Source organism: Trachurus japonicus, chromosome 7 (genome assembly GCF_045865225.1).
Source record: "Trachurus japonicus isolate A0001 chromosome 7, Traja_1.0".
Taxonomy (NCBI): Eukaryota; Metazoa; Chordata; class Actinopteri; order Carangiformes; family Carangidae; genus Trachurus; species Trachurus japonicus.
In genome coordinates, this window is record NC_140913.1 from 763,090 (window position 1) to 778,678 (window position 15,589).

Consider the following 15,589-nt stretch of genomic DNA (forward strand, 5'->3'; position numbering starts at 1 on the left):
TGACAATGTTGTCTTTTCTAGAAGAGGGAGCGCTAGGACAAAAAAATCCAGCTCCCTCCCTTGGTTTAATAATGAATGTCGCTCACTTTCAAAAATTAGAGACCAGTTAATTATCTAATTATTGACCGTCAAAAATTTACCTCAGCCCGAAATAAAGTAACATTAGCTCTACGAAAAGCTAAAGCACACTTTTTTTTTTAAATGATTGAGAGCTCTAAGGGAAATTCAAAAAAAGTGTGGAAAGAAATTAATAGCTTATCTGGGTGGCAGACCAAAAAAGGTAGTACTGGATTGGAACTTAATATCAAGAACCAGTTAGTGAAAGATACAGCTACCCTGGCTACAGAGTTTAATTCCTTTTTCATAAAATCTGTTCAAGAAATCTCATGTCTGTTCAAGGCTCCTGACTGTGTCTATCATCCTGTTAACCTTGAACAGCCCGTTTTCAATATAATGGAAATCTCCGAAAGTGAGGTAGTGAAAATTATTGGCGCTCTTAATAATTCTAATGCCAAGGATGATTATGGATTTCACACAAATTTTTTAAAAGCTAACATGGAGTCTCTGGTTTGTCCCATCACGCAGTTAATAAATCTGTCCATTAGACAATCTGCTGTCCCATCTAATTGGAAAGTGAGCGTTATAAACCCTATTTTTAAATCGGGAAGCAAAACTGAACTTAATAACTACAGACCCATCAGTTTTCTTCCTGTAATCTCCAAAATATTGGAGAAATTGATAGCCACTCAACTAATAGAACATATCAACAGTGGTCTTACACAATTACATCCGATGCAGTTTGGTTTCCGGACGCACCATTCAACTGAATCTGCCATAACTATGTTTTTAGAAAAAACCAAATGTTTCCTGGGGTCTCATTTATAAAACTGTGCGTGGGATCGTTACTAAAAGTGTACGTACGCCCAAAAGCCAAGTTTTGCGTGCGCCAGTAAATATTCAGATTTATAAAACCCTGCGTACGCACACTTCTAAGCAAACTTCCCTTTATAAATCCCAGAGTTCCTACAAGTGTGCGCAGCTGAATCCGCTTCACGTTCCGCCCTGTACACGCCCTGTTTTAACCGTAGATGGTCAATGCAAACCACCACATGAATGCGATCTGCATGTCAATGAGCCTGACGTGCTCTTGTTCTGTCGCTGTTGTGAATTAGTTGCAGGTGTGAAAGTGACAACGTGACGTGTTGCTGCAGCTGTTAACGGCGTCAGCGGCACAGAGCGCACGCGGTGTTGTTTTGGTGCACTGCCCTCTCACATGCTGGACCCGGTTCGGCACATAGTTACAACAATGACAACAGTTCTAATCTGAAACGAGTTATTAACCATTCATCATGGTCTCCCTCTCCCTCCTTTCTCCTCCTGCGGTGCCGTGGTGCAGAATTACGCACAGGGCTCACCGCTGTATTATTTACAGTAATTAGACTGATTGATAAAACTTTGAATAATTAGCAGAATCAGTTACATTCTGAGGAATGATCAAACATGACACTTCTCTTGATAACAAGAAAACAGAATGTAACAATTGTGCGAACGATTACTGGATTTTTTTCCCCAGGGTTTGAGATTTAATTGACTCTCGATCATATGTCCACACAGTAGGAACATATAGTTATTTACACCATGTATTTATCCCATGCAGCAGCGCCGTCCTCTCCTCCTCCTGCGCTCTGTGGACAATATGACGGAGAGACGGTGGTGATTAAATATAGAGAAGGAATTTTGATTTGGAATTTGAAGTTAGATTCTAAGAAGATGTTTCTGAAACACCAGTCCGATGCAAAATAAGGGAGCTGTTGAATTAAATCACCGTGGCAACATGGATCTAACGCATATGGGTTGAAATTAAATGTGTGACGGCCGATAATAAAAACATAATCGTTCTTCTCAATCATCATTTCCTGAGTCTGACTTCAGTTCACCACCACACCGTCTGTGTCGCCAATTCCCTTTTTCCTCCAAACCATGCGTACGCCTGGCTCAGAGTTTGCTTAGGGCTGCGCACATTCTCCCGTCAAGTTTGTTTTTTATAGATCACAACCTTGGCGTGAAAAGTCACGTACGCCACTTTCAGCCCCGTTTTGTGCGTACGCAACGGTTATAAATGAGACCCCTGGACAGGAATAGTTGTGTGGGAGCTGTTTTTTTGGACCAAACCAGTTAACGCACGCTGTACCGCCCACGGTACGGCTCCAGAAGGTGGCGCTAGCATCAATTACTCCCGAACATTTTTAACAGCAGCCCTTAAGCATATATATTCATGTTATACATTGTTAGAAAGCTTAGATCGCCCCGATCAATTCAAGACCACCCATTTTTGGTTGCTCACAGCCCTAACAGGATTAGCAGTTAGGTCGGCTAGCCGCTAAGCTAACGTATGATGCGTACATACCTTTCAAGTCTTCCCTTTATCCACAGCTGATCTACAGCGACCATCTTATGACACAAGACCGTTTGTACTGCTCACCAAGTATCCATGCTTGTGAAATATGAAATCTGTTTCCTTCTAACCGAAGTATTTTCCTCAATATGTCCATGTGTTTAGTCCAATGCGTAACGTAATACACGCGGATCAAAACAAAAACCGGCCCCGTTACCGCATTTTACGAGTTGCACGGCGATCTGTGACTACATGTGACTGAATGTTTACATCCGTGAGGTCTTCCTGCTTCAAACGACACCACGCAGTAGCCAATCGGTGGCGAGGATGGGCCGGGACATGTCTCGAAAGCCAATGAGGACACGTGACGATGAGACTGACAACGTGACTTTGATTGACAGCTGCTTGAGCCAATAGAAATTGTCCGTGAAATGAAGCAGATAACCTTTTAGCCAATAGTCTGAGGTTTTCAACGGTGTATGACACTACGCCATCACGTTTGGTTGCTGATAAACAAACCCCCGTGTATCCGACGTGCGCGCCACCCGCTCCGCCGCATAGAAATACACAATGCAGATAGGTGTATAATTCTATAATCCACTGCTTTTAGGGGTGCGCCCTCTACTGCGCGCCAGGAGTTTAGCGGTTGTATTTTTTTTGTTTCTTTTGGTCTTTTGACTTGAAATTTGGACTGCAGGAAGCCAAGACCTGTGGCTGTGGCCTAATTGTGTCTATAGCCTGCTGAGAGGTCCCTGAATGTCTGTACCCATGTCATTCTATAGGCAAACCTATGGGCGGGGAAACAATTTAATCATTCTAACCTTTGCCATTTTTGTCAGTAAAGTCACAGAATCAAAAAAAACACCTTAACAGTAATCCTGAGAGTGTTACCTTTACAATGATACCAGGCACATCTCTGAATCTTAAACTATGTGGGATCTGTGCTGCTCACAACTTGGGCATGGCGTTATGGCAAAAAACATGAAAAATAGGGGCGTGCATTAAGAGGTTAAAAGGGCCTTTGACACGGTCAACCACCGGGTACTGCTGGCTAACCTGTCAAAATTTAATTTTTCTGTTCAGGCCCTAAATTGGTTTGAATCTTATCTGGCTGACAGGAAGCAGTGCGTGGTGGTTGGCGGTGTCAAATCCCCTTACCTGAGCTGTCCAGTAGGGGTCCCCCAGGGCTCAATACTCGGACCTCTTTTATTTTCTTTGTATATTAATGATTTATTTGATGTTTGTAAGGGTGTTAACGCACAGCTGTACGCGGATGACGCGGTTATTTTCATTCCCGCTGAAAACATGACAGAGGCTGCACAGATTCTCACAACAGCTTTGTCTCATGTTCAGGATTGGCTCACTAATTCATGTCTTGCCTTAAATGTTAAGAAAAGTGTATGTATGTATTTTGCTAAACAACCACTCAGGTCGGATCATTCTGGTGTGTTTCTGAAAGGGGAGGAGCTTGCTTTGGTAGGCGAGTTCAGATACCTTGGAGTGATTCTGGACCCTACACTCTCTTTCAGAAAGCACATTAAAAAAGTAACCAATTCTGTTAAATATAATCTGGCAAATTTTAGACAGATAAGAAATTCATTAACTAATAATGCAGCTCTGATGTTCTTACACTGTATGATTTTATCACACATAGATTACTGCTTTACGAGTTGGTCACTGGCATGCACCACCGCACTTAAACCAATAGACTCTCTTTACAAAAAAGCCCTAAAGACTCTGGACAAAAAACCTTTTTCGTTTCACATCTGCTCACAATTTTCTAAGTTTTCACAGTTTTAAAACGTATAGAATGGCCTGCTCTGTGTATAAATGCTTTCATGGTTTGGCTCCACCACCACTGAAAGAGTTAATCAAAAAAAGAACAGTGAGAGGCATGAGCACCAGGGCTTGCGAGAGAGGTGACTGCGAGATTCCCCACAGGCGCACCTCATTTGGGAGGAACGTGCTGTCTGTTGTGGGGGGAGGCATTTGGAACAGTCTTCCCTCCACTATAAGGGAATGTCCCACTTACTCCTCTTTTAAAGGGAATCTCAAGCAGTGGCTTAAGGACACACAAGAGTGCGACTATTAACTGGACCTGGGGCGACATGACATAATTGTTTACTTACTGTGCTGTCTGTATGTTGTTATGTCTTGCACATTAATGTTTGTCCTGTCCAAGTACCGTGTCTAACATTGTTTTTATTGTTTTGTCTTTCTTGTCTGTGTAGTACACTTTTATGTATTTTGCTATATGTATTGTATTTATTGTTTTGTTTTTATTCCTTGTGGTGTACTGCTGTATTTTATTTATTTATTAGGGACGTCGGACGCAAATTAGCCGCCTGGCTATAATCCGGCATATTTACAGCAGTATTTCTTTTAGTTATACTAATGTTCATTAATATGCACTGTCCCTATTTAAATAAATGCTATTATTAGGGCCCGAGCGGCGACTGCAAGTCGCCCAGCGAAAGCCCTATTGTTATTGCTCTGTTTATTATTATTCTTTCTTTCATTCTTTTTCTCTCAAAAGGATCGCATTTTTGGAGGCTTCAACATGCCCCAAAACGCATAAATTTTGGCATGCACATCAGGACTCGCGAAAAATTTGATATTTTAAAGTCTTTGGGAATGGGCGTGGTCAAATGGCTGAATAGCGCCCCCTAGAAAATTTCAAAACATCAGCCCCTCCTTTGTGTGTCACCTCGACGCATGAAATTTGGTGGGCTTATAGAACATGGCAAGACGCACAAAAAAGCCTCTTAATGTCATGGTGAAATCACAACAGGAAGTCGGCCATTTTGATTTGAACTTTTGACCTGTTTGATCTAACTCCTCCTACAGATTTCGTCCGATTGACTTCAAATTGGCTATGGACCATCGAGATGCCACTCTGATCAAAAGTTGTGCTCCGCAGGTCTCTAGGTCAAAGGGCGTGGCTTCTGGGGCCTCACCTTTTGGCGACTTTTCATTTGCTCGCCATTTCACCTTCGAACAGCTCTCACGGCCACATACTTTATCCGATCAACTTCAAACTTATGGAAAGCCGTTTTAGTCATAATGAAATAAATTAATAAATGCATAAATAAATAAATATAGCCATGAAATGAGTCCCAAATTAAATAAATAGGATGATAAATAGATATAAATGAAATATAAATACATATATTTTTATTTTAAAAACAACATTTTTAGGCGGTGTGTGGCGCAGTGGGTAGAGCGGCCGCCCCATGTAGAGGCTACAGTCCTCGCCGCAGGCGTCCCCGGTTCGAATCCCGCGTCGGGCAGACCTTTCCTGCGTGTCATTCCCCCTCTCTCTGCCTCCCCATTTCCTGTCTATCTCTACTGTCATCACTATCAAATAAAGGCAAAAAAGCCGAAAAATATACTTTAAAAAAAAAAAAAAAACAACATTTTTATTTTTCCAGGAGACTTTTATTTTCTAACGCCTCATTTATTTATTTCCAGATACTTTTATTTCCTAATGTCACATTTATTTATTTCCGGTTACTTTTATTTCATAACGTCACATTTATTTATTTCTGGGGACTTTTATTTCATAGCATCACATTTATTTATTTCCGGCGACTTTTATTTCATAACGTCACATTTATTTCTCTCCTCTTTTATTTCATGCTGCAATATTCAAATGAGGGGGCGGGGTTATCTGGACCCTTTCAGAGTAAAACATCACATGCGGAAGTGCTGTTGTTGTTAATTGTTGACGGCTACTCAGCAACTTGATCAATAACTTGGGGAGGAGAATAGTGTTTTAAACATATTTCGTTTTTTCTAGTTTCTGTTGTTACACATCTCTCTGCCTTATGTGTTAATATAATACATCCATGCTTATGTGTGCTGCGTAGCTAACCAGCTAGCTATGTCTAGCATTATGTCCCTGCCACAGCAACTGGGTAAAGAGCAGATGGCAGTGTGTCTTGAACACAAAGTGGAGAGGCAGGGATATTGTGGAGCAGGCTAGCACAACCTGCACCCACCTCCCAAAGAAAACATATAATGAACTGCAATGAAAATATTTAAGTCGTTACCGGGTGTAGCTACGTATAGAACTGTGTAAACAGAAACAGTCTCTTTGTCTGCCGGACACCAGAGCCCAGATTGAAGAGGGAGACGAACCGCTCCGGTGTGATACCTGTCGCAGCAGTATTTTGTCTGTGTGTGTGACCAGCTGAAAACGAGTTAAATTTATTTATTTATTTATTTGGTTCATTTCGGGCATGTCAATTAGTCATCATCATCACCACATAAATAGTTAAACAGCGGCGCTTTTATAGCCGATTTTATGATTAAACTCTGAACATAACCTGAACCATGAGCTAAGCATAATGGTGATCTAGCCGGGAGAGCCTGGCTTTAGACTCAACATACCTCGCTAATCCAGTGACGGTCGTAGCAGAGATGTCGTCTCACTCGCTGACAATCTTTGACACAGTCCAGACAGACAGCGACCCCCCCCTCCCCCGCGATAGAAAGAGATCATAATCTCCAGTGTAACAGTGTACACGTCGGTTAGAAGCCCAGGTTACACGTGTAGAAAAAAAATTGTAAACGTTGACACCCTTGATATCGATCGTTGATAGCCTACATCCACCCAATCACCCGAGCTCTGGAGCTGCTACGCACCGCTATCGGCGGCAACGATGACGGCTACTGCGGTCCGACGGCAAATTCACGTAAGCTACTGCTTCTCTGGGAAAGAGCAGAGCAGACACGTAAACGTACTACTTGTTCTTCTCAACCAGAGTGCCAGTAGGCTACTAACACATAGCTCAGTGGATAGGGAAGTGGATTGTTCAACAATTCACAACAACAGCACTTCCACACACTAGATCCAGCGCAAAATAAGGTGAATAGGCCGTCGTGTGATGTTTTACTCATAGACTGTAAAAAGAATGGACGTAGCGTCCGTGACGTCACCCATTGGTTTTGGGGAGTCGTTTTTGTGACTCAAATATGGCGGCCTGAACAGCGCCATGTTGGATTGGCCGGCCGAGAACCCGCCCACTGGCCTCGAAGCAGCCTGTCCACGGAGCTGCTCGGACCTGTCACTCAACGTTTCCGCGCCCTGATTGGCCAGAGTTTTAACCTAATAACAGTAAAACTATAGAGTTAAAAAAAAATTCACCCCCCTCAGAGTGTGTGCGGGGGTAGAAACTATCGATTGAGACGAAAAAACGTTCTGACACCAGGCTTTTAACATGTTTACTGAGGATGTAAAGTCGGCGATTTTAACATGGGGGTCTATGGGGAATGCTCCCTTCTGACACCAGCCCCCAGAGGAATCCGAGGGGATTGCAGTTTTTTGAACGCGGAAGTGAGCTTCACTTCTCAGACCGACAACTGCCCCCTTGGTTTTACTCTGAAAGGGTCCAGATAACCCCGCCCCCTCATTTGAATATTGCAACATGAAATAAAAGAGGAGAGAAATAAATGTGACGTTATGAAATAAAAGTCGCCGGAAATAAATAAATGTGATGCTATGAAATAAAAGTCCCCAGAAATAAATAAATGTGACGTTATGAAATAAAAGTAACCGGAAATAAATAAATGTGACATTAGGAAATAAAAGTATCTGGAAATAAATAAATGAGGCGTTAGAAAATAAAAGTCTCCTGGAAAAATAAAAATGTTGTTTTTAAAATAAAAATATATGTATTTATATTTCATTTATATCTATTTATCATCCTATTTATTTAATTCGGGACTCATTTCATGGCTATATTTATTTATGCATTTATTAATTTATTTCATTATGACTAAAATGGCTTTCCATACAAACTCACCGAACATGATGATGGCTCTGCCCTGAACGTCCCGATATATTAATTTCCTACGTCACTCATAGCGCCCCCCGGTGGTAACAGGAAGTGGCCAGGCTTTCCTTAACGTGTACTGATGGCACATACTTGACCCCATCAACTTCATTCCACTTCTAAAACATGCAGACTAAGGTGGTGAAGCTACATCATGAACGCTGTGAAGCTACGAGTAATGGCGTCCGTGTACCATTCCTCGCCATTAAAATACGTTTGCCTTTTTGATGGCTTTATTGAACTCGTATCATCATGAAAATTGGTACACAGGTCCAGGGTCACGACCTCAACGTCTCCATATGCTCGTAGGCGATCTCACTCATTCGCCCCCTAGTGGAAACAGGAAGTGCCATATTTTACATCAACATTGTCCAATTTCCACGAAACTTCACATGTGTGATGAGCAAGGGGGCAGTTGTCGGTCTGAGAAGTGAAGCTCACTTCCGCGTTCAAAAAACTGCAATCCCCTCGTATTCCTCTGGGGGCTGGCTCCAGAAGGGAGCAACTCCATTTGAGCCCCATGTTAAAATAGCCGATTTTACAGCTTAAAAAAACATATTTACAGCCTGGTACATTTTATTTTTTTGCTCTCAACCGATAGTTTCTACCCCCGCACACACTCTGAGGGGGGTGAATTTTTTTTAAACTCTACCGTTTTAATATTATAAGGTTTAAAGTTCTGGCCAATTAGGGCGCAGAACCGTTGAGTGACAGGTCCGGAGATCACTGCTACGAGGCCAGTGGGCGGGCCCTCGGCCGGCCAACGGCAAGTAGAATCCAACATGGCGCGGTTCAAACCCCCGTAGTAGCGGCACAAAACAGACTCCCCCAAACCAATGGGTGACGTCACGGACGCTACGTCCATTCTTTTTACAGTCTATGGTGATGAGGGACTGACCCTGAACACACCTGCATGCATACCATTACTGCCCCCTGGTGGATGAACCATTAACTGCTTATAACTCCCTCTTGCTTTGTCCGATTCACTCCAAACTTCACATGAATGATGAGGGACTGACCCTGAATGCACCCACCTACAACTGCTTAGCGCCACCTGGTGGATGAACAAAACATTGCAGCCCCGACATGCCTCAGGCCCCGCGGTCGCATGGGTGAGCGAGGGCCCGTCATCGCCGCTTGCGGCTTTAATTATTATTATTATTATTATTATGGCGATGTAGTATTGTTTACCTGACTCACGTTTTACCGGCTTTCTCTGACTTGTTCTGACATCTGGTTTGTTAGCGACGGCCGTCTGCCCGACTGCAGGTGAATGCAGCATCAGTGTAACGCTCCATTCCTCCTCACTGCGTTACCGCGGTGACTTTTCACAGACGCCACCTCGGCCTGAGCCGACAGCTCCGGTGTCTCCGCTGAGTTTCCGTGGTTTCCTACCGTCACGCTGCCACTGAACGTAAAAACATGGAGACACCACATGGCAGCCAGCACCGAGCTTACCCGCTCCATGTAGATATGAATGATATGAACGGCTAATTCAGAGCTGAAAGGAACACTTCAGTTTGTTGATGGGGGGAGTACTGGTTAATGAAAAACAGACTTTTGAACCAAATAATGGATTTTCGTGAATAGATAACAGGAGAAGTTACACAATGTCCCTTTAAATGTTATAATGTGATTTGGATAATACTCTCTTAGAAAAGTTATAAGGTGCTTGTATAAGTCAAATAAAATAAAACTTAAATGATAAAATAAATGTCTGTTGTTTGTCTGTTCAGGACAGGAAAACTCTCCGGGTTGGGAATATGCTGAAGAAGACGGAAAGACAAAAGCTCCATTTAGTTTTCCACTGGTGACCTGCAAACTTCCTGTTTTCTCTTCCAAAACACTGAAGGTGAGAACAGCAGCCGGTCATAGACACACACAATGCGGCTGGATTTGTATAGCCCCTAATCTTAATTAACATCATGTCAAAGCACTTTACAGGGTAAGATCGGACTTTATTATAGAGAGAAACCCAACAGAGCAGCAGAACAAACTTGATGAGACCTCCAACAGTACTGGTCTGAGGTTGGGGGGGCTGTCTGCCTCGACCAGTGGGGGTTTGAGAGAAGGAAGACTGGTCTCATAGTGTGTCTTGTACCTCTGATGTCTTGTGTGTGTGTAGCTGCAGGCTGCTCTTCACAGCCCGTCTCAGTCCAGCCTGCTGGGGTTCTGCACTGCCAGTACATCCCTACCTCAGGGTTACCTCTGGGTGAGTAGACAACCACAACATCCCACACACCACACACTTACTCAGCAGTACAATTCATTGATGATCCTGACGTTTCTCAGCCTTTGTCAGAGGCATTTTCAACAGCTCTTACAACCATGATCTTAAATGGTAACGCGTGACGGGACAATTATTACTACTGACCTATTGTCAGTTTCTAACTATGAATCTCCTTGTAGTTGCAGGCTAAACTGTAAGCTGAGTCTCCACTCAGGTGGTGCCGTCATATCGTTTTTATGGCAAATGCAGTGAGGCCTTCAAGGGTTTACGGAAAATAGATGTCATTGTTTCTGCTAAATGTATAATAAAGTTTCATTTGTATAAAGAATTATTAATTGTTATTATAAATACTTGAAGAATATTTCTTTAAGGTACATTTGGAACAAAAAGAATATTCAATTAATCAGGATTGACTATAGATACTCATGAATTGCAATTAAAAAATTTCAGTTCATCAATTCACAGCTCTGATGTGTATGTGTGGAACATGGTCAGCTGATCTGAGATAAGTTATCTTCTCTGTGTTGTCCCGGTGTGTAGGCTGCTGCTGGAGGAGGCGTGTCCACCCACGGCCAGGTGGAGGTCTTCTCCCTGAACCGAGCCACTCCTCGCCTGGTCAAGACCATCCCACTGAGAGCCCCGGTCCTCTGTCTGGAGTACGTCAAGGAGCCGTGTCCCAGCACAGAGGAGGAAGCTGAGAAGGCCCAGACTGTTGCCATGGGAAACATCATCTGTGTGGGCCTGCAGGACAGCAGGTCTGTCATCTCAATCTGGTTCTTTTATATTCAGGTGTCTCCTCTGCTTTCAGCCAACCACATCCTGACTCCGGCTCCAGATGTGGATTTTTTTTTTTTCAATCAGGGCACATATTGTTATTTACATATGGTTTCCACAGAACCATGCATTTTTCTGTAGCATAAGCTACTCAACAGTTATGAATAAACATAACAAAGCAAGTAACAGCTTACAAACATACATATACATAAACAAATCAATACACCACCAGAGTCATCCATGTTATGTCACTCAGTGAGGGATATTGAAGCTCAGTCCAGAGGGATCCACAGCATCAAAAACTGGTTGCCATACCCTTGTAAAACCCTCCATGTTATCATGAAGGCTATAAGTCCATTTTCCAAAGGGATTATACTCATTACCTCTTTGTACCAATCGTCCAATGTAGGAGTGTCTTTATGAATCCAGAACTTAAAGCAGAAGTAAGTGATATATTTGTGTTAATATAAGTCTTAAATAGTTATATCTTCCGACAGCAATCACTTACATAGAGTGTTTGGACTGAAACACGGGTCTCTCAGTCCCTCTGCTCTGCTCTGAGCCGAAGAGAAAACATTTATCGTATCCTACAGTTTTTATCCAATGAGGAGAGAGAACGGCATGCAGGGCTGTGTGTGCAGCCAAGGAACGCCGTGAATGTGGCGACGTAGGGACGAGGACTGTTATGGTGCGTTCAAGGAAACTCGTATTTTTCCGACCGTGAAGTGGTACCAGTTCGATCTGGTACGAGTTCACCGGTCGGAAGTTACGAGTGGCCGTTATAGTGACTTTCACCGGTAAAACAGGTCGGAAAAACACGAGTGGGTTGCCTGAAACGCTACAAAGTCGTAAGTTGTGACTTGAAGCTGTAATTTACGATTTCAAAAGCCTGCCTGGAACGCAGCATTAGCGAAAACGACCGGACCACTTACTTCTGCTTTAAGAATAGTTTTTCGTGCCATATATAAGAGTATTCCGATGGGTTTTGCGTTGTGGTTGTTCCTTGAGCTCGAGACCTTGGCCGCCAGAATACACTGAAGAGGTGATAGGTCCAAGTTATGTCCAATCAAAGTGTCCAGTTCTTTCTTTACCTCATTCCAAAACATTTGTATCTGCAAGCATTTCCAAAACATATGTGTATAGGTACCAATTTCTCATATGTGGATTTAAAGTTTTTCTTGTCTTTTATTTTACGTGCACAGTTTTACTCGTGTGTAACCTTTCTTCTTGTCCTCCCAGCATCCATGTGTACAACAGCGTGGACACGGCTGTCCAGTGCCTGCTGACCTTGGGGAACCCTGACAGCAGCTCAGTCCTCTGCCTCAAACACCTGCTCTGTTTCCTCTTTGCTGGACTCAACAACGGAAAAGTAGCTGTGTACCAGAGGAAGTCTGGAGGTGAGGGCACACTTCTAAACACCTGCTGCACTAATGTGAGCAGGGTATCCGCGGGGTCTTGAATAGTATTAAAAGGTGATAAATCAATTTTGGGAAAATTAAGACCCTTAAAAAGTATTAAAAAGTCTTTTCACGACTTTATAAAGTCTTAAATATTGAAGGTATTTTTTTCTGAATTAGCTGTTCAAGAGTTTGAGTCCTAAAAATCATTGTAAAAATGTGTGAATTTATTCATTTTATTAAAAAACAAAGATGAACCAGTACATAAAAAAGAAAAGAAGATTGTTGTTTTTGTTTTTTGAGAGTGGAGCAATGGTTTTTTTGTTTTTTTTTTATAAACTTTGCCTTTGATTTATTATCCTAGCCTATTTTGAATTCTGTTGTCTATAGTCTTTATCACAAACTAAAACTGTTACGTTAAAAGTGTCACTGATGTAAATGGTTACAGCTTGAAGTGACGGTGAGGTATTGAAAAATATTGAAAAGGTCTTGAAAAAGTCTTAAAAAGGTATTAAAATTAACTTCAAGATTCCTGTATGTACCCTGGTGAGGGTTGACTGTGGAGGAGTAGTGGTTGCTTGTGAACAGATGCTAATCCGTGGACCGTTGTCCCTCTCAGAGAGGCTGTGGGAGCAGGACTCATGCAGCCTGGTGTCTTTGGGCTCTGAGCCGGTCAGCACTCTGTTGACACTTGAAGACGCTGTGTGGGCCAGTTGTTCCAACCAGGTCACTGTCTTCCAAGTTCCCAGCCTCCATACACAGGTAGGCAAGAGTTTCCTGTTAATCCTACATCTACACTCAGAAATGGTCAAATTCATTTCTAAATAAGAATAAGAATTACTTTATTTGTCCCCAAAGGGAAATTTATATCCATATATCTATATACGTATCTTTGAGACACAGTGTTCCCATTGCTCAGTATCAACACTAAAATGATTGTAATGCTGTAAATCACTAACTTGATAAGATTAACACAAACTAGAAAGTCATTAAAATATAGTTGAAAACCCAAAGATAGATAGATAATAATAAACAATAATATTTTACATAAACAGTTACTGATAATTGTGGCTACAATGTCTATTAATCAATCAGATAGAGCTTGACCATATGAAAGTACAGTGATCCGATCGGCCAAACCACCTCTGGAGGTTGTCATGGACCCGTTGTGACTACATTATACACAAGTGTAAACGGTGATGTGTCCTGTATCCGCATAGGCCTATGACTACGTGGGCGGAATAGTGTTTTTTTTATTTTTTATTAATTAACAAGACTCATTTGGGTCCGCCATAGTCTCTCACAGAAAATAATCTTATGTTTTTTTAACAGCGTTTCATGATCTCTCATCTCTGTCAGGAGGAGGGGCTGACCTTATTAAAAAATAGGAATAGAAAATGTTTCCCAGTTTGAGACCCTCAAATAGACTGCAACTTATATTCCAAATTTTACGTCTATTATACAGTATGTCTATGTTAATTTGTAAAAGTAAGTAAGCATTTCCTAAAGCAAGTAGCCATTAGGAATACAACTTTATTTTCTTAAATGAATCTATATTTTAATCTGCAATAAAGAGAGTAACCTATCAATAAACAGATACAACATAATAAATGAAAAATAAAATTGGTCCATAAGTATGGAAAGCCGTTTTAGTCATAATGAAATAAATTAATAAATGCATAAATAAATAAATATAGCCATGAAATGAGTCCCGAATTAAATAAATAGGATGATAGATAGATATAAATGAAATATAAATAGTACATATATTTTTATTTTAAAAACAACATTTTAATTTTTTCAGGAGACTTTTATTTTCTAACGCCTCATTTATTTATTTCCAGATACTTTTATTTCCTAATGTCACTTTTATTTATTTCTGGGGACTTTTATTTCATAACGTCACATTTATTTCACTGCTCTTTTATTTCATGCTGCAATATTCAAATGAGGGGGCGGGGTTATCACACAATCACACAAAAACATCACACAACGGCCTATTCACCTTATTTTGCGCTGGATCTAGTGTGCGGAAGTGCTGTTGTTGTGAATTGTCGACCGCTACTCAGCAACTTGATCAATAACTTGGGGAGGAGAATAGTGTTTTAAACATATTTCGTTTTTTCTAGTTTCTGTTGTTGTTACACAACGTCTCTCTGCCTTATGAGGTCATGTCGCTTAACGGCTAAGGTCATGTAGCTAACCAGGTAGCTATGTCTAGCTTTATGTCCCTGCCACAGCAACTGGGTAAAGAGGAGACGGCAGTATGTCTCCAACACAAAGCGGAGAGGCAGGGATATTGTGGAGCAGGCTAGCAGCATACAACCTGCACCCACCTCCCAAAGAAAAGAATGAACAGCAATGAAAATACTTCAGTCGTTACCGGGTGTACACACACATAACCAGTGTAGAACAGTAGGAACAGGTGCCGCCGTGTCTGAATGATTATTAAACCATACTAATGCAGTGGAGCTAATGCTGTTGTTTTTTTTTGGTAAAATAAATAACTTAAAGCAGAAGTAAGTGGTCCGGTCGTTTTCGCTAATGCTGCGTTCCAGGCAGGCTTTTGAAATCGTAAATTACAGCTTCAAGTCACAACTTACGACTTTGTAGCGTTTCAGGCAACCCACTCGTGTTTTTCCGACCTGTTTTACTGGTGAAAGTCACTATAACGGCCACTCGTAACTTCCGACCGGTGAACTCGTACCAGATCGAACTGGTACCACTTCACGGTCGGAAAAATATGAGTTTCCTTGAACGCACCATAACAGTCCTCGTCGCTACGTCACCACATTCACGGCGTTCCTTGGCTGCACACACAGCCCTGCATGCCGTTCTCTCTCCTCATTGATAAAAACTGTAGGATACGATAAATGTTTTCTCTTCGGCTCAGAGCAGAGCAGAGGGACTGAGAGACCCGTGTTTCAGTCCAAACACTCTATGTAAGTGATTGCTG

The 15,589-nt window shown here is 41.9% G+C and overlaps 1 protein-coding gene across 1 annotated transcript in view; it reads left to right on the forward strand.

Annotated features, from left to right (window-relative positions):
* Positions 1-15,589, forward strand: part of LOC146983904 (rho guanine nucleotide exchange factor 10-like protein) — a 70,673-nt gene that overhangs the window by 48,006 nt on the left and 7,078 nt on the right. Inside the window, exons 21-25 of the mRNA XM_085780691.1 lie at positions 9,969-10,084; positions 10,358-10,444; positions 11,003-11,217; positions 12,476-12,633; positions 13,253-13,395. Of these exons, the coding sequence (XP_085636817.1) occupies positions 9,969-10,084; positions 10,358-10,444; positions 11,003-11,217; positions 12,476-12,633; positions 13,253-13,395 (719 nt within the window). The remainder of the gene's footprint in view (positions 1-9,968; positions 10,085-10,357; positions 10,445-11,002; positions 11,218-12,475; positions 12,634-13,252; positions 13,396-15,589) is intronic.